General features: G+C 45.8%; 1 protein-coding gene across 4 annotated transcripts in view; it reads left to right on the top strand.

The window, feature by feature from the left end:
• Window positions 1–18,475, top strand: part of LOC144163325 (ubiquitin carboxyl-terminal hydrolase MINDY-2-like) — a 31,735-nt gene that overhangs the window by 7,442 nt on the left and 5,818 nt on the right. For 3 of the 4 annotated variants that reach the window (XM_077694255.1, XM_077694253.1, XM_077694254.1), the window contains exons 5-9: window positions 3,132–3,322; window positions 9,070–9,212; window positions 11,053–11,219; window positions 14,071–14,163; window positions 15,707–15,839. In XM_077694255.1, the coding sequence (XP_077550381.1) occupies window positions 3,132–3,322; window positions 9,070–9,212; window positions 11,053–11,219; window positions 14,071–14,163; window positions 15,707–15,839 (727 nt within the window). The remainder of the gene's footprint in view (window positions 1–3,131; window positions 3,323–9,069; window positions 9,213–11,052; window positions 11,220–14,070; window positions 14,164–15,706; window positions 15,840–18,475) is intronic. The other variant, XM_077694256.1, reaches the window with a different exon arrangement.

Here is an 18,475-nt window from a genome sequence, read left to right as displayed (position 1 = left end):
GGTGGAGGTGACTTCTGCAAATTATTTTTCCCCTGCTCTGCTAAGACTTTGTACCAAGATTGCAGTATTATAAATAAATAGAGAACAAGCTGTCAGATGTGGTGGTCACCAGTAATTACAGAAGCATAAAAAGTAGTTAAGAAACTAAACTTTATTAGTCAACCTATAAAATTAGTGACATTTGGTCGTCTGAGGCGACGGTGCTGTATCAGTTGTGTTGAAGAAAAAAAAAAATTAAAAATACCAAGTAGTTCTGTGTAGCTTGCAAAAATGTGGTGCCTGTTTCTTGCATGAAACCAGAACTGTCTACGTAAAGAGCGCCTGAAAATTTAAGTTAACCACCTAGCCAATTAGACGCATCCTTCACACTCCCGGGTGTCTGCCACAGCTAGGAGTTCTCTTCCAAAAAGATTTTGTTTGTGTTTTTGTTTCCCTCTGAATGTCAATTTAAAAAAAAATATTTGAATCTGTTCTCCGGAAAGCCCTGTAATGTGTTCATTGCTTTTTTCTTTTTCTATATATAGGACTGGTTTTTATATGAATGGTACTGCATTTCCGACATTCAGAAGATTGTTTTTCTTTTACAGCTTGTTTAGAATTTGGTTTGCGATACATTCTGTCACAGCTCAGTGGCCTAGGCAGTCTATAGGGACCGGGTGGCTGTTGTATGGCACCACCGTCGCTTCAGCGAACAGCGCCGTCCATGGCGAACCGCTCGTCAGTGGAATGCCGGTGGCGGTCAGCGCAGCGTAACTGTGCATGGCTTTCCATCGTTTTTCTGCGGTGCGGCTTGCAAAGCGTACGTCACCCCACGTGCATTTTTCAGATCGGTAAATCTTGAGCGTGGATGTGACGTTTACGAGGCATGCCATGTGTGTGATTTACGCCCATACTCAGTATTTACAAATAGCAGACGACACTCAATGCGCCAAGCTGGAAGTCAAGCTGGAAGTGAAAGTTCGTTGCTTCATGCAATTTTTTCATGCCTGCATGCAGTTTGGCGAATCGAGGAGTATATTGCCGCTAATTGCTCCCACAAAGCCGGTGTGTGCAACCGATCTAGGAATGCTGCGGCGCTGGCCTTGGGCAGTTGATGATGAAACGGCGTCGACGTCGTGCACAAGCGAAAGACAAACTTGGGGGGTGTCTTCTAAGATTTACCTCAAAACAGAAATTGTGATGGACGACGCTTCCGTAACTTCATTACCTACGGCTGGAACGTGTTTAATTTCACAGAAATGCTCTTACTACAGTCATCGGGAATCGATAGAATAAATACCGCATGATAGTAGAACATTGTTGCTTGACGTGGAGAAGCATTGCTTTACAAGAATTGCAATGGTTGCTGGCTAGTTGGTAAAAGGTTTTTCAAAAACCAATTCCTGCGTGGCTGAAGGACGCAAGACAGGAGGGTGCCCGAAACCTGTACTCAGCTTCACAACTGAATGCTGCGGTCGGTTTACAAGCTGCCACCTACGCTTGAAAAATCATGCACACCTTCATGTAACGACGATAAGGGTTTTGTCGCAAAGCTCTATCGTATGGGTTTCCTTGGTTGCCTTCTGGATATAAACTTTGACTAGTTGAGCGTCGAATTTGACCAGCACACAGTTTGGTCTTTTGATCGCAGCGTGTTTGACTTTGACCATTTCCCATTTGATTTCGCAGGAAGAAAGCTTTGCGTTCAACCATCATAATCATTAGATGGAGGGCTAGATGATATTGCTATTTAATTTTGAACTTCCATGCCCCCCTCTCCAAATCTAAACTTTGTCCAGTGTGTCGGAAATGTGTCTGTGCTGGAGGACTCGGGCTGATGCACCCATATTTGAGGCAACTAATCGCGCGTTTTTGGTGTCTTCACCAGGCATCACACGATTTTTTTAGGTACTCTGTAAAGAATACTTAAGCATTAAAAACACCGACTGACGTTAGCGCTGCCATCTTTTTTAACTATCGGTGCCAGCCTTTATTCTACGCAGGTGGTAAAACAGGAAGGGGAGGAGGGATATAGTGGATGGTTTGTAGCTTGGGCTGTTGAGTTGGTGAAAAACTTTGGCTCTTGATAAAATGACCACCACAAATGTGGGATTTACACTTCGGCTTTCAGGCTCCCATGCTGTCACAGTGTCACTCACCAAAACCAAAGGCACAAAGCTCACGGTTACTGAAAGTGTAAACTACCGCAACATTTCTACGGCTACACGGTAATCCATCTCATATGCAGGTGCCTTCTATTTAAAGCACACGTATCGAGGTATCCCAGCGCTAAGGCTGGCGTGGAAACCATAGTCATTGAAACCAGTGAAGATAATTTAAAGTGGTAGAAATGATTAATAATATTGCTAATAGTTTTATTCCTACTCAGATCGCGCGGAGCCAGGCGCAGAGCGCTGCAAAAAGCGCTGGTGTCAATGTAGCCCATCCCCAACCTTACAAGCATCCAATAAGTTTGCGTAGCCGTTAGTGCATTTAAGAAGAAAATAATACTACTATTAGTAGTTTTATTCGTACTCAGAACGGGTGTAGCCAAGCGCATATTGCTGCAAAATGCGCTCATGCCATTGCAGCCGATACCCATTTTTAGAAGCATCCGACAAGTTTACGTAGTCATTACTGCATCTAAGAACCCAACACATCTGTCTAGACTTTGTTTCACCGCACATATACGCTCACAACACCATCAAAACATTCAAAGCACCTAAGCAAACACGACAAAAACAACGGAAGGCTGTGTAGTCCAATGCACCGGCTCATTCCACTGACGAGGGGAGCGCCGAGTGGTGGCGCCACCCGTCCAGCTGCCCGGTCCCTATAGTGAGCAACTAATGAGCACAACGTCGCGGGTTTGAGCTTGACCACAGAATGAGATTTCAGCGTGCGTTGAAGATTCCTAGGTGGCCGACATAATTTTGCAGCTTACCTCTACAGCGGCCCCGTAGCCCAGGTGATGCTTTGGTATGTAAAGCTCCAGATTGATTGATTATCAAAAGTAAAAGTTAATGTGCGCTCGGCATCATTTGCTTACTTTTTCGTTGCACTAAAGTCCCATTTCCAGCATGCAACGTTGCTTGAGCTGTCGAGGAAGCAGGTTTGTTCCGGGGCTGTTCCTCTTTCTTCTCGCCTTGCAGGGTGAAAGACTTTGAGTACACGCCCGAGTGCATTGTGTTTGATCTGCTGCGGATCCCCCTCTACCACGGCTGGCTGTTGGACCCCGAGAGTCCCGAAGTCCTGGCCGCCGTCGGCAACTGCAGCTACAACCAGCTTGTGGAGAACATCATCAACAACAAGTCCTCGACCAAGCCCGAGCTGGTCACGGAAGGTATGCCGCGCTTCCTTAACACGTAAACAGCGCAACTAGTGCTTAAAACAAGGGAAAAAGGATAGAGAGATAGTGGTTGATTGATTGATTGATTGCGAGGTTTAACGCACCGATGTCACACCGGTGATGAGACACCGTAGTAGAAGGCTCCGGATTAATTTTGACCACCTGAGGACCTTTTTGTGTGGCGAAATCTCGAACAAGTGGGCATTTTCGCTTGTCGCCTCCATCAGAAAAGTGGCCGCCGCAGCCGGGAATCGAACCTGCATCCTTGGGGAGCGAGGTGATGAGAGTTGTAATTCAGTATTTGCTCACTAACCATTTGATTCCATGTTTGTGTGGTTTGAAGGTTCTTAGGGCTTGTTATAATTTTTTTCGTGCACCCTTGTTACTTCTTTTATTTATTTTATTTTATTAATAATATTATTATTTTTTGGACTGGTACATTTTATGGGTGTGCAAACATTCTAACTTTCGGATATGGAACTGAATAACACAGTTTTGTTTGGCTCTGAATTGAATTGCGTGTAGATAAAGCAAACTTAGGTTTATGAAATTACCCGCCGTGGTGGCCGCTTTTCTGATGGAGGCGATAAGCGGAAACGCCCAAGTGTTGAAGATTTCAGCCCACGTTAAAGATCCCCAGGTGGTCAAAATTAATCCGGAGCCTTCTACTACGGCGTGCCTCATCGCCTGTGTAGCATAGGCGCGTTAAACCCTACAATCATTCGATCAGTCAGGTTTACCAAATTTGTTCCCCGTGCTATAGAGTGACAAACAATTCACTCAGTTTCCAAGCAATTTAGTAGCATAAGTAAGTGTTTAGAGTGGATGTCTTCATGGTGAATATCATGCTTTAGTAAACTATAAACTCAGCTGGATTCCCTAGAACTGAGTTCTACTGTATAGGCCAACTTGTGCCCTGTGGGCAGTACCTATTTAGCCTGTGATGCTCTTTTAATCATTATTTAATTTAAAGGAGTACTGACACCAAATTTTATGTACCCTTTTTTTTTTCTTTTATTGATGGTTAACGGTCCATCAACCTTGAAACAGCGCTTTAGATACCTGAGTGTGCTAACCATTTTATTATTTTGGCAATTTCCATGCCTGAGCTGCTTATTTTTTAAAGGGGGGACGTGGCAAGTAAAACGACTTTATTTACGTACCAAATCTAATTAAATTAGTAGCATTTTTGTAGCTCACCATTCGAACAACATAATTGAAATCAATTTCAGGCTATCTTTTATACTTTTTGAGTTACGACTAATTACCTGCAATCTGCATTAAGTATAATGAATTAATTAAGCAAGAAATTAACAAGATTTTTATGTCATTGTGGATCATAACTGTCTATTTTGTGCCGATAAGCTGTAAGATTATTGTTTTATATCCTTTAGTTATAAAAAAATGAAAGGTTCACCTTCCTTTCATAAACCAGAAATAATTTCATGTCACAACGTAAGTGAAACTTCTCTCTTTCTTTCTGTATACCTGAAGGAAATAAAGCAATAATCTTATAGCTGATCTAATCTAATCTAACAATCGGCACAAGAAAGACCATCCTGATAACACTGACATATGTTGAGTTCTTGCCTAATTAGGTAATTAATCTTGGGGCGACCTTGTGAAGGTAATTAGTAGTGTAACTCAAAAAGTATAGCAGATCGTGTTAAACTCATTTCAGTTTTGTTATTAGGATAGTTCGTTGCATAAATGCTCCTGATTTGATTAGATTTGGTCCATAAATAACAAAAATAGTTTTACTTGCCACATCCCCCTCTTTAAAGTTTGATATTGAATATTTTCCTTCTGTTAAGCAAGTTTCCGATGTTGAAAAAAAAATTCAAGCATATACTAAGTCAAATTACCATTACAATGTTTATCATCATTCATCGGGATAAAGGAGGCCAGCTAACTGCTGGTAATGAGCACTAAAAAACAGAGCAAGAGCGCAGTTCAGAAAGTTTTGCCATTCTTACGATGGTTTGATGAAAAATGTTGGGATATTCCACCACAGAAGCTTCGGCAGTGTGTGCGTGATACACCTCAAAACAAGGAATCACACAGAGAGACTTGTTGCACTCCGTGCACAAAAAGCGCGTTTCCTTCCCCATGTCCTGTCCCTTGTCCCCAAGCTTCTTGCAGCAAGTGAAGCATTTCTTGGTAGGGGCTGCTTTGTTTTCGGTTGAGGGATGTAAGCCCGGAAGCGCCGCTCCAGCAGTTGTACAGAATCAAGCACACCAGATGGCCGGCCACACCTCGCTCTTTTCGGGGGATCGAGGTACTTATTGAGGAGTGCTTCAATGAGAGCATGGCGGTATTCAAGGCGGCTTATCTTCCCTCCATTTTTTTGGTACAACAAAAATGAGTTTAACGTTGCTGGAAAGACCAAGTGGCGAAAAATCTTATAATATATCTTCTGCACTCTCTGGAGACAGGATAGTTGGCCAGCTTCTGATTTGACCTGTCAACAACACCACCCATCGTGTGATTGTAGTCCCTCACAATGCTTGGCTTGGTGACCTCTCCTCCTTTCGAGTCCTTGAGCTTCTCCATTCTTGCACTGTGCTCATGGGAGTTACCGTACTTACCCGATTCTAACACGCACATTTTTTTCCGGAAAAATAGGCCGAAAAATTGCATGCGCGTTAGAATCGGATATGAAACCAAAACTGCCGAAACACTGGAAATTTCGTCCCACCCATCGCCGTATCAAGATTGCGCCAAAACTTTTAGCAACAATTTTTCGGACGCAGGAGGCCTAGGCACCTAGCTTTTCTATCGGCGTTCACACAAATCGTCAAATTGTTCCACTTGCGCGCTTGATAACGGCAGTGGCAGCAGCGGCAACGACGGTGCTCCGCTTCCACGAGTGGCTTACGAGCGGTTCTTACGTGTTCAAAACGAGCGTTCCACTGAAGCGTGCGCCTCTGGAGAAGCTCGCGGGATGGGCGTGCGGGCGTGAGCCACGATCCCATCGACCATGGTTGAACGTTCGTTCAGAAGTGTGGCATCGCGAACGCGCTTGACGGCACCGAGGACGAGATGTTGTCCGCGGAAAGCGACAAGGAGCTCTCGGAGAGCCGCGAGGAGTGAGATGAGCAAGATTACTTCGGGAAATAAATTGCCCGTTTCTCTTGCATTTGTTTTTCTAGGTCAAAAAGTTCCGTGCACGTTACAATCGGAGGTGCAAGTTTTTTCGTTTTTTTGCCAGGAAAATCGGGTGCGTGTTAGAATCGGGCAAGTACGGTACTATCTTTTATTAATCAAATCATTGGAGGGTAACACATTTGCCGCGCTGGGTAGCCTGCACCTCTCCTGTCTTCAACTTCGGTGTTTGAAAATGCCGGCGACATGTCTTTTCTATTTCCTTTCACGCACGGTAGACATCTGTGCGGTTGTGAAGAAGGATATCAACAAAGTCTGGAGAAGTGTAGAAGCTATCGATAGCCAGGCAGTAACCGTTGCCCAGCAAGGGCTTGAGAAGCTTCATGACAACGTTTGTTCCCATTGGTGACGGAGGATCAAGATTTGCTGGTGTGCCGAGATTGGTGCCTTTTCCGGTGTAGATCAGAGTGTTCCACGCGGAAAACGATGCTGCAACGCAAAGCATAAAAGTTTAGGCCGGACCTTGCTTTTTTCAGAAGAATGTATTGGACCCATCCAAGCCTGCCTTTGTAGAGCAGGAGTCTTTCATCTACAGGGATGTCTCTCTCTGGTGTGTAGGCGACCAAGCGGTATTTTTTCAATAACCGAATAAAAAATGGCCATGTTTTGTACAGCTTTGGGTGCGGGGTGACTGCTAAGGTTGGTGACACTGTCACGATTCACAAAGTGCAGCATCTTCAGTAGAAGCTGGAAGCGGTCACCACTCATCACCTCTCCAAAAACGGGGGTGTGCAGGAGCTTGTTCTTCGACCAGTACCAGTCCTGTCGTGGTTTTTGAACGATTCCTCTTAGCAGCAGGAGTGGAAGGAACGCACACATTTCCTCTTTTATCACCGGCACCCATTTTAGGGGCTGGGGCTGTTGGCATCTCCTGTCATCGTCGTTGTCGTAATCGCCGCCTCGTGTAGTCACGGCTCTAAAACAATGGGAAACTCATTTGCGCCTCACACTAGAACGTAATGCGTACTAAAAAAACACCGGGACACTTGTTTACGCCTCGCGCTAGAGAGCTTCGTGCTTGAAAGACAAGAGACTTTTACAGAAAAGCTGTATACCTCTACCCCCCAAAGGTTTCATCTCCGTTGGCAAAAACACCAAGGCGCCGAGAATACACTTATACACTGCATGCTTCGCCCCTCCCCGGGTTTTACGTTTGTGAAGATGGCCCAAGATTTTTTTGAGGTGAGCATGCTGACTGGGACAACCGCTTCTCATCGGCATTCTGATTAGTTTCTTCGACCATTAGCGAAATAATGTCGTCGTTGAGATACTGGCCGTCGTCATTGAGATACTCGGTCTAGTTATCAGCCGATGTTATATTGAACACCTTAAGGGACGCCCCAAAACGGAAACCAAGGAGGCTTCGTGGGATGCAATTCATGTCGATACGCCACCAATGACGCGCACTCGCAATAGTGTTTTCTGAGCAGTCTTCTTCGTGTTATGGACTGCCAATTTTGAAGTATCACTATCGCTTTCGCTTCCAGAAACGACGTAAACACTGATGCCTGAGGCATTATCATTCGAAGATCTGGATGACGGCGATAGGTTTCTTTTTCGCAATGACAGACCAGCAGCTAATGCATTGCCTCTACCGGGTGCCACATTCTGAAACACGCGTTGTCCCCCCCAAAAAACGTGAAATGGCGGTGGAAAAAAAAACTGCCCAGTGTGGCCATCTGTGAAGTGACACTAAATGGCCCACAAATGAGTGTGTCTCGTTCAAAACGCTCGAGAGGACATATTATCTCAAACAAACAAGATGCACTCGTACAAAGCAGTTTTGGAGCAGTTCGGCAAAGATGAGCTGTGCTTGTCCTAAAGGGTTAAGAGTTTAATTACATAGAATGCCTGGAAATAGTAAAGTTTCGTTTTTCATTATTTCAAGCCCAGAGGGTGCGTACGACTAAACCATGTTGCTGCCTCACCATTTTGTGCAGACATAAACACTCTGCGGAGGCCAGTGGAGGCATTGTTTTGACCACCCCACCACCAAAGCTGAGCAACTGACCCGCTTTATGGCCTTTAGGCTTTACATTGCGGTGGACATTTGATGACCGCGCTTTCAATAAGGGTGTGGATGGCGGCTTCTGTTGTGATTGTCAGCTATATTATCTGGTCCTTTCCCGCATGTGGAACTTTGTTTTGCCAAAAGTACCATTGTGGTGGGCAGTTACACGTGTGGCTCAGGCTGCATGCATCAGCTCCTGAACGCTGTCAGCGCGTTATCTTGTTGATGCGTGCTGGGTTGCACTTGGGAAGGGACGTGAGTTTCTTTCCAAATGTCAGGAACACTCTGCTGTGTCACTTTTTCTTTACTACAGGGTGATGTCACGCCACTGTCCATTGGCTGTGCACTGCTCTTTGATCTGTTCCGTCAGCGTGATAAATGAGATCAAATTAAAATGTATTCCACGCATTGCACGCCATTCATACTTCAGACACGGCATTGGGTTAAGGAAGCGAACTGTGTAATAATATTAACCCCGAAAATTGGTGTCAGTGTTCCTTTATTAGCCACTTTGTCAATTGTTCCGACAATGCTCGGAGTAACGGGGTTGTTGTTTCGTCTTCAGCATTGATAGCCGAAGCCTTTCTGGAGCGGACAGCCTCCCAGCTCACCTACCATGGCCTCTGTGAGCTCAACACTACTCTGGCAGAAGAGGAACTCTGTGTTCTCTTTCGGAATAACCACTTTATTACACTGCACAAGCGAAAGGTGAGAGCTTCCTTTTTTTATCAATCCTTTGATTTTTTTGCTTCTTAGTATTTTATGTTCAGTAAATGTTTTTATTGTTTTTAAAGTTCATGCGAGATTTCTTAAGATTTCTGCCTGTTAGCTGTTTTCTGAAAAATGTCGGCACTGCGAAAGTACTGTCTTCCCCTCATCTTTCATTTAATGACAGGAGCAAGTAGTTTTGCGGGCTGAGCTTTCAGTTCTGTGAAGTTAAGCTTGCTGAGGCAGCGGGGTTTAAAACAGAGAGTACTCAGTGCGCATGTATGTGTGTAAAGTCAAGTCCACGTATGACAATACCGTTTATAACAATATATCAAATATAACAATGAACAACTATTGCACAGTCCACTTTCGTGTCCATTCTACGGTAAAATAAACCACTTATTACAATGCACAACTTGAAAAAGATGTCGCCAGGTTTTCATGAAGCAAACAAAGCCCACCGACTATGGCATCTTTTCTACTGATAGGTAGTAGTAGTACGACCTTCCTGCGTGCGAGTAAAATGTTCTGATCCTTGTCCTGTCTTTTTTTTTGTGCAACCCGCTTTTGGCAATTATCGGTTATTACGATGGAATTTCCTTGGCACTTGAATATTGTTATAAGTGGACTAGACTGTATATACATACCGTATTTACTCGCATAATCCTCGCACTTTTTTTTTCGGAGAAGTCAATGCGAAGTTAGGGGTGCGAGAATTACGCGGGGGAAAAAAAATCCGGTGCACAGTGTTGCCAATTTGTCTTATGCTAATCCCGCTAAATGTAGCGGTAGTTTTTTGTATGTGTAAGCTCAGTGTTGCCAACAGCAGCTATTTCTCTTTATTTTATTATTTACAACGTAAACAGTCTCCCGTCGATCAGCGATCATGAAATTGCCGCCTTTGCTTTGTGGCGCGCGCCCTATCTGGTCATGTGCGTGCCCTACTCCAGTAACGCACGTTGAAGTCGGTGACGCCGATGGCCGAAGTGCCTGGCTGCGGCGCGGTTGCCGTGTTCGATCGCGTACTCTATCGCTTTCAATTTGAAAGCAGCAGTGTAGCTAGCGTTCTTCCCCATGGCGAAGCGGCACCAAGCACAAAACAAAGAGATCAAAAAGTTCTCGAAATGGCAGCGAGCTATCCACCACAGACGCGAGTGACTCACTGACTACTGCTGCTCAACGACGGGACCACGACGGCAACACGACGACACGACAGCGGGCTGCGCGAACGCCGTCTAGTCAGTCTAGTTGCGCGCACGCGAAACCGGCTCAAGGACAGTGTGAGTAGCGTGTTAGGGCGCCTGTTAGGGAGTAGCCATGCAGTTTGTTAGGGCGCCTGGATGGCCTTGGATACACAGCGCTCTCCGCCGAACGGAGAGGCGGCGGGGGAGGGCGCGCGTTGGAGAGCGCGTGCACCATGCGGGTTTCGCGAGCGGGCAACTTTCGCCGCTGCAAAGTTGGGGGTGCGAGGATTATGCGAGGAACCAAAAAATCCAAGTTTTGGTGGCCCACATAGGGGTGCGAGGATTACGCGAGTATATACGGTATATGTTCTTATAGATATATCTCAAGCTGATATGCTCTTATAGAGGGGGCAAATGGTGAAATGTGATGAACAATGTGATGAACACGAATTCAGCGGCAACGGCTGGGGTGTGGGCGAAAAGAGGCAGCATTTGCATCACTGAAGGCACAGCTGTAATGTTTAAAAATGTTTGCCGTGGTTTTGGGACTGTTGTCGTTGATAAGGATGCTGCGACGTAACAAAACCCGCCGATCAGTTACAGAGTCCTCGACTGTCCGGAGTTTGATGTCTTTCTTGCCGACCCTCTCGTGTTAGGACCGCATGTACCAGCTGGTCACAGACCAGGGCTTCCTCAACGAACCCGACGTCATCTGGGAGACCCTGGTCAATGTCGAGGGCGACGGCCAGTTTGCCGACTCTGACTTTGTCATCAACCCGCCCAAGCCACGGAGTCTCACCACCGAGCAGCAGATCGACCAGGAGTGAGTGGTCGCTGTTTTCGCTCCTTGCGTAGCATTGGCAGAGTAACGTGCCTGCTTGTTAGAGTGGACGTCGTATCAGTCCACTTCAGTGCGTTTTTCAGTGCGTTGTTCAGTGCGTTTGGCGGTCATTAGTAAATCAGCCTGTGTTGTAAAGATTAGTGGAAGAGCAGTGATGCTTAATAATTATTGCCTGTACAGCTTGACAGCATGCATATTTGTAGTCCATTGTATGGTGCGAAAAACTACAGAGTGGGCTGGCACTGTATGCACCGTTCGTTGCATTGTAAATAGTGTAACAGGTGAACTAGGCGGATGATTCATTGTATAGCCACAAATTGAAATTAAATCTCTAAGATTAGATAAGCTGCCAAGTTTACGGGCACCAAGTTTGCTATGGGAAGTCTTGTTGAGCAAATCTGCTCAAAATGGACATTGCTTAAAGGTACCACGGTACAACATACAGTGTAGACCGCTTATAACGTATGTCGCGGGAGCCGCAAAAATCCGCACTATAAGCGGTACCGCACTATAACCAAAACACGCGCGAATTCAACCACATCACCACCTATCTCTGAAGTCAACCTATATTTATCATCACTCAAACGCACAGCACTTAAAAACGAAGGCACGGTCTATATTTCGTGTTATTTTTAACATCAGCCGCTGCTGCAGGGCAAAAGCGCAGTCTCACAAACGGCGAGCGCGGCTTTAACTTCCGTTGTGTTTGTTTTGAGACCATGGCTGCGTTTTTAGCATCTATGAACAGATGCCGCAAGACGTGATAAGAACGCCAGCGGGATTTTTTTTTTTATCCCACCTTGTGTTCACGATGCCGAAGGCGGCTGCTTATCAGCGCAACGTACTGGTGGTGTAAATCTTCGGCTTCGCGCGGCTCGAATGTTCGGAAAGGGAAAGAGCGGTGGCTTATCAGCAACAACGTTCTAAAGCGTGAACCGCGTGGTAGATTTGGTATCGCGAAAACGTGCAGTGCACGCCAGCGCGGATACAACTGGCGTGGTGTGAGGGGCGCGGTAAAAGGCGGCAACATGGCGTCGGCACTGGCCGTGAAGCGGTGCAGGCAGTTCCAGTAAGTTCCAGCGACCGCTTCTATCCGCTCGCTGAAATGCCGCACGGGGCGCAAGCGAAGATGCTCATGCAAGAAAGGAGCTAATAATGTGGGCGAAAAGTGGAATATAAACTGCCATCCACGCTGCTTGTGAAAGCGCCCATCAAAAAATACCGCGGTGGTAAGCCTAAACATCTCTGGCGCGGCTAGCCGGCTCGGAGCGCTTCGAATCTCCCGCCATTAGGTACGCGTCCCCCCATTGGTGCAAGTCGTCAGTCTCCTCCCACTGCCACGCGAAAAAGCCACCGCGAGCGCGGAATCGTCGACACGAGCACAAAAAAAAAAAAAAAAAAAAAAAAAAAAACCCTCACGCGCAACGCTGATGTGCACGATTCGTGCGCGAAAACGGGCCATGCGGTTCACGATTAATAAAATCAACTTGCCGCGCGCGGATGGGGAGACTGTCGCTATCTTCCGAGATGCATCAAGCAAGGTCAGTTGTGGTTATCAGGTACGCACGAACTAAAGGGTGCCTATTTTTTTTCTTTGGGTGGCTACGTTAGAGGAGGGCAAGGGGTGCACGCTGCGTCAGATGGCCGATTTCACCCCTTTTTTTTTTTTTTTTGCTACCCTAAAACGATGCCTCAGCTGCGCCGGTCGATCAGCAGACGCGCCGAAAAACCGCACTATAAACGGTATTGTGCTTCGGCCAACCGCATCTTAAGCGGTATGCTTATGCATTGAGTTCTATCGGAGGCAAACCGGTGGTCGCAAAAACCCGCGTTATATCCGGTCCCACACTATAAGCGGTTACGTTATAAATGGTCTACACTGTATATGCTTGTTTTATTTGAAAGAACTCCCTGAACCTGCTCAACTCCCTTTTAGTGTTGCAGGGTTTTTTTGTGAAAAAAAAAGAAAGGTAACTGATTTTGACAAACTTTCAAATTTCCCATTACTACAACAAACCCAGTGTGGGCTGTGATGTCGTTGGGGAAATACCGAAAGCAGGGCAATACCTTAACCCTCAGCATTAAATCAAGTGATTGAATGAAACCCGCTGATTGCTGGAAGTTTGCAATAAATGGGCGCGGTTTTTATTTCAACACTACCGTTTTTTGAATGGCCTGAACCTTTATTTTCTCTTCATGCTCCCTTTGAAGTGCTGCATTTGGTGAAGCCTGAATGAACTGGGAAAGTTCACTAGGGCTGGTTTGCTAGCCAGGAAAATGTGGTTAGGCAGAAGAAATGATTGCTTCGTTCTGTGAGTTTGGCTTAGTGATCCTTAGCACACCCGATCAGTGTCAAGCATTGCCCTTCTGAAAATAAGCCATGAAAGGAGGGGTAAAAAAAAAAAGAAGTGCGGGGTACTTGCATTCAAGTGGCCTTTGTTTCCTAGCACTAAGACTGGTAGTGCTGTTATCACCATCACAACTACCACAAGGCCTTACCAGTCACTCGATTACCCCCGAACGATACACGAGCCACAAAAGGCATGCTGAGGAGACAAACTACGCAGTACATGTCTTGAATCTTTGTCAAACAAATCAAGGCTTACAGAAGAAATATCAATGGAAATAAAGGCCAATTTAAAAAGAAAAGTACTGCCAAAGATATGTGCGTTAATATTGTAATTCTGTCGGGTGCAGTTGAAACGGTGCAGTCTTAGTGAGGTGACGCTGGGAAGCATTGATGTGCCTGTTAGTGTGTTAACAGTGCAAATGGGTGCCCACTGGCGTAGTAGCAGCAGTGGGAGCCCTAAAGGGGCGCTGGTGGTCTTTGCAGCTACCTGGTTGCCTTAAGCTTGCAACAGGAACAGGAGAAGGGCGACCCAGAGTGGTCCCAGGCGCGCTGCAACAGCCACGCCGTCCGCGCCGAGTAAGCGGAGTGATGTTACCGTGTGCACCCCGCACAACCGCCGTTGTCCGACATGAGTGCCACGCGCCTTCACGACTCCCTCGCGAGATTCCGTTCCCTTGTAGGTGCGAGTCCGGCATTTCCTCTGCGCACTTGGGACACATCTTCAGTTTTCTTTTTGGAACGAGTGAAAGAGCTACACTGTTCTACCTCAGTAGCCTAAGGGTATAATCGTGACTTTTGGAACAAATGTCCCGAGTTTGAGCCCCAGTTATTATGCCAGTCTTGTTTTCTAAGACCCGTGATTTATTAATTATTGTAAAATGCTCTCTTAGTTCAATTTTGCACGTTCTTTTTTGTAAATTAAAGTGGTTTGGTATCTTCTAGGTCAGCTGAGAGGTGCGGCATATCAACACACTTAATTAACGTTCTGCAACGCACCGGGAGTGCCGTGCTTGTACCCATCTTGGAATGGAATATAGTAGCCGACTGATTTTTCGGTCCTGGAGGGGAACGAAAAATACTAGTGCGAATACAATCTGTGAGCCATTACTCCTATGGGACAACTGGCAGTTTCTCGGGAAAGTCCGGAATATCCAGCAAGTCCGAATTTTTGGAGTCCGAAAAAACGGTCGGCTACTGTATCGCGTTTCCCACCAATTCCTATGAAGGACTTGGTCGGGCCTAAGATGACCTCAAGTGAAAAAAAGAGAATGGCCTCTTGGCGGGCTTGTGGAGTCTGTAAACTGCGTTTTACGAGGAGGTGAAGTACATCTCACACTTGGCAGTCTTATAAATCTGGTGGCTTTCTCATGTAGACAGCGGTTGTTGTCGTGGCACAAACTGGCTGTCCTTCGCGGGCAGCCTTGATGTGCAATGACAGGTTCTTTTTGTGTCTTGGAGTTTGCGCCGGCATGCCGCTTGGTTTGGTTCTGTGCAAAGGTAGAGGCTTGCACTGGTATGGTTTTGGATTTGTTTGGCACCTGGTGGCTCTGGCTTGTTCTTTCAAAAAAGGGTGTTGTTTGTTTATTTTGATATCTTTATCCCCTCCTTCCCCTTGTACTGAAATGGTTCTCTAAGTCGACTGTCAGAGCAAGTTTGGTTTCGTCATCAGTTAAAAAAGGTGTATTTATGCTCTTCAATCGAAAACTGAGACAAATAATCAGACCGTCCTCTCTGTTTGTTTGGCACAATTACATCAGTTGTATAAGGTATCACTGCTAGTAGATAATAAGTTTCTGTTTACCGTGTGTAACCCTTTCAACAAGTTTTAAAATTACATGAGCATTGTTTGGGTGAATGATTGGTTATCACTTTTTAAAGCATTTTGCTAATCAGCAACAGTAGTCCACCCCTGCTTTCGTCGACACACCTTTTGTTCTTGTGGTTACAGACTGACGTGCTGCGAGTCACGTGTTTTGTTTTGGCACATGTGGCTGTGTTTCGTTTTTGTGTTGCCGCATGCCTCTGTGTTTCTCATTAAGTAGCTTGTACAGACGTCTTAACTAGCGAGATACGTAGCGAGGCAGTGTTGACGGCAGTGCCGCGTTTTGCACTGTCGCAGTGAGGAGCTCGCCAAGCAGCTTCAGGAGGAAGAGAACCACAGAGCTGCGTCGCAGTCGTCTGTGCGCAATGCACCTCCCCAGGCCGCCGCATCGGCGCCGCCCAGGCAGACAAGCCCATCCTCCAAGAAAGACGTAAGTCGTGGCTGATGTGTGTGTGCACGTGTGAGTACGTACCCTGGTGTAGAGGGAAGCGAATAGTGGGACGGGACGAACAAGTAAAAGCAACAACAAAACACAAAAAAAGAAAACCCAAAGCAAGGACTGTTCAAATTTTAAAAAATGAGTCATGATTACGACACTCCCTCATGCAAAATTTGTGCCTAGGGCAAACTGCAGTCTTCTGGGTGACGGCGCATGCCTGCTGTGGCTCACAAAGTGATCGCCGCATCAGCGAATACACGAGGGCAGGTGATATGCTCTGGCGTAGTTTTGTAGCGCGTTGCTGCAGGGCACCATGTCTCGCACCTTTCGCCATACTGTCATCCCCCGCTTTCCTGCGGTCTCATCTTCGGTGGCCTCTTCGTTATCTCGCTTATCTTGTAGCGCGTTGCCGCTGGAGAGAATGTCTTGCGCAGTCTCAGTATACCACTCTCCCCCTCACACTTCTGCCATACCTTCAACCCCTTCATTTCTGCGGTCTCATCTTTGGTGGCCTCTTCGTTCTCTCGCTTATCTTGTAGTGCGTCACCACTGGGGAGAACGTCTTGTCCAGTCTCGGTATACCGCTCTCCCCCTTACTCTTTTGCCATACCTTCATCCTCTTCATTTCTGCGGTCTCATCTTCAATGACCTCTTCGTTCTTTCGTTTATCTTGTAGCGCGTTGCCGCTGGAGAGAATTTCTTGCGCAGTCTCAGTATATCGCTCTCCCCCTCACACCTTTGCCATACTTGCATCCTCCGCTTTCCTGCTCCTTCTGTCTCATTTGTCTTTGGTGTCCTCTTCATTTGCTCAATTACGAGGGACGACGGCACCATGGAAAAATTTTAAATGATGTACTCATGGATGGTCAAGAAGTTGCGCTGGACCTGATTGGAAGGGCAATGGGAGACAATTGAGAAGGCACCATGCTGCCGATATTCCACTGCGGCGACGTAATGGACATCATGTTTGCCGCGGTATTGTTTGTGTAATGCTTGTGCGCGTTGAAAATGCCTTTTGGTGTTAACTCTTTCGTTACGGCGGAAAAACGGACGATTTTGAGTGCTTCCACAAAATATTTTTTTTTCTCTTTAACTGCTGGACACACTTAGCCTTGCTATGCATGAAATTGTAGCTCATAGATTGCTCTTCCAAACACAAACCAGCAGTTTTGTTAAAGGTACAATTACTTACAGTTTATTTGTCAAGTAATCAGAAAAAAGCCCCCAAGAAAAGTATACAAAAAACACAAATCGGCAATTTTACCGAGACTAAAATTATTTCAGGCATTTTAAGATATACAAATTGTTCCTGCGTTCCTTGGCTATGATGCAATACAGTTGAACCTCGTTATAAGAGACATGGATGTAAGAGACAAATGGGTATAAGAGACACTATTCACCCACATGGTTGGCTGCCCTATCTTTCCCATTAAATTGACCTCTTTTATAACAGACATCGGATGTAGAAGATTGGTTATAAGGGACAAGTCATTCTTGAACTTTAATCGATAATCTCACTTGTAGCAGACATTTTAACTTCAGATGTAGTGCCACCAGTCACTAATTGCAGTTGCTTCCATTCTGGAAACACAGGTGGATGACAGATGCCTACAGTCGCTATTTATTTTAACTTCAGCAAACACAAAGTGGTTCAGTCAGCTATGAAACGACAATGAGAAGCCCTGCCAATGGAAATGCAACTTACAGAAGTGATTGAAGCTCACTGCCATCCATTGGATGGAGCGCGATCGCACATGCGGGCTCTCCCACTCGCGTAGCTCCCAATCAAGAAGCATCACAGATGTTGGGTCCTGCAAGCGTAATGAATAGCCTGAGCACACAGCGGAAGAAGCTGTGCTCTCTGACTATTTATCTGAACTGAACATCTACAATTCATCTTCCACAAACAAGGAAAGAAAAAAAGCTTGTAGAATCGGTTGTAAAAAACAGTGTAAATACAGTCATGAAGCAAACAAAGATTCAGAACTGTTTCATAAATTTTCGGGGCCAAACATAAATTAGAATGAATCTTTTGAAACATGCTGTAGCATTCTTTTGAGCTTATTTTAGTCATATGATGCCAACATTGAACTAAGATCTCATTAGTAAGTGAAAACATGGTTCCCTGCTTATAAGAGACATCTCGTATAAGAGACAGAAACTGCTCCCCGGTACGTGTCTCTTATAAAGGGGTTCAACTGTATATAAATCAACAGTGTACACCAAGGTTTGGATTTTTGAGGGCCCGTCAACCTAGCGGAACTGACGGCTGTGCCACGCCGCGAAGGCACTGAAGGGTGAGTGAGTCTCTGTAAAATGTGCATCAAAGCATACTCTTTTGTGTTCTCGCACAAAATCTTTATCAGTTCGGAGTTAAAAAACAAGGAAAAAAAATCCAGCGCTCTCGAGAAGCGCCGCGCATCGCCCTGCAGCGCTAATCTGACACGAGCGCCAGGTTATCTTGAAGGTGATAGCGCGATATGGCGCGGTGCATTTGGCAAAATATCCTGGCCGTACATTGTTAAGACCCTAAACAAAAAAATAAAACCGCAGTCGTCAGATAAGAAGCAAGTTTTGTTTATAAATGCAACGCGGAGTCGCAAAGAAATTACCTGCCAGCGCTTGTT

Source organism: Haemaphysalis longicornis, unplaced genomic scaffold (assembly GCF_048455015.1).
Source record: "Haemaphysalis longicornis isolate Haplotype H1 unplaced genomic scaffold, Haemaphysalis longicornis Haplotype H1 scaffold_12, whole genome shotgun sequence".
In the NCBI taxonomy this organism is placed as follows: domain Eukaryota; kingdom Metazoa; phylum Arthropoda; class Arachnida; order Ixodida; family Ixodidae; genus Haemaphysalis; species Haemaphysalis longicornis.
This window is presented reverse-complemented; position numbering and strand designations above follow the sequence as displayed.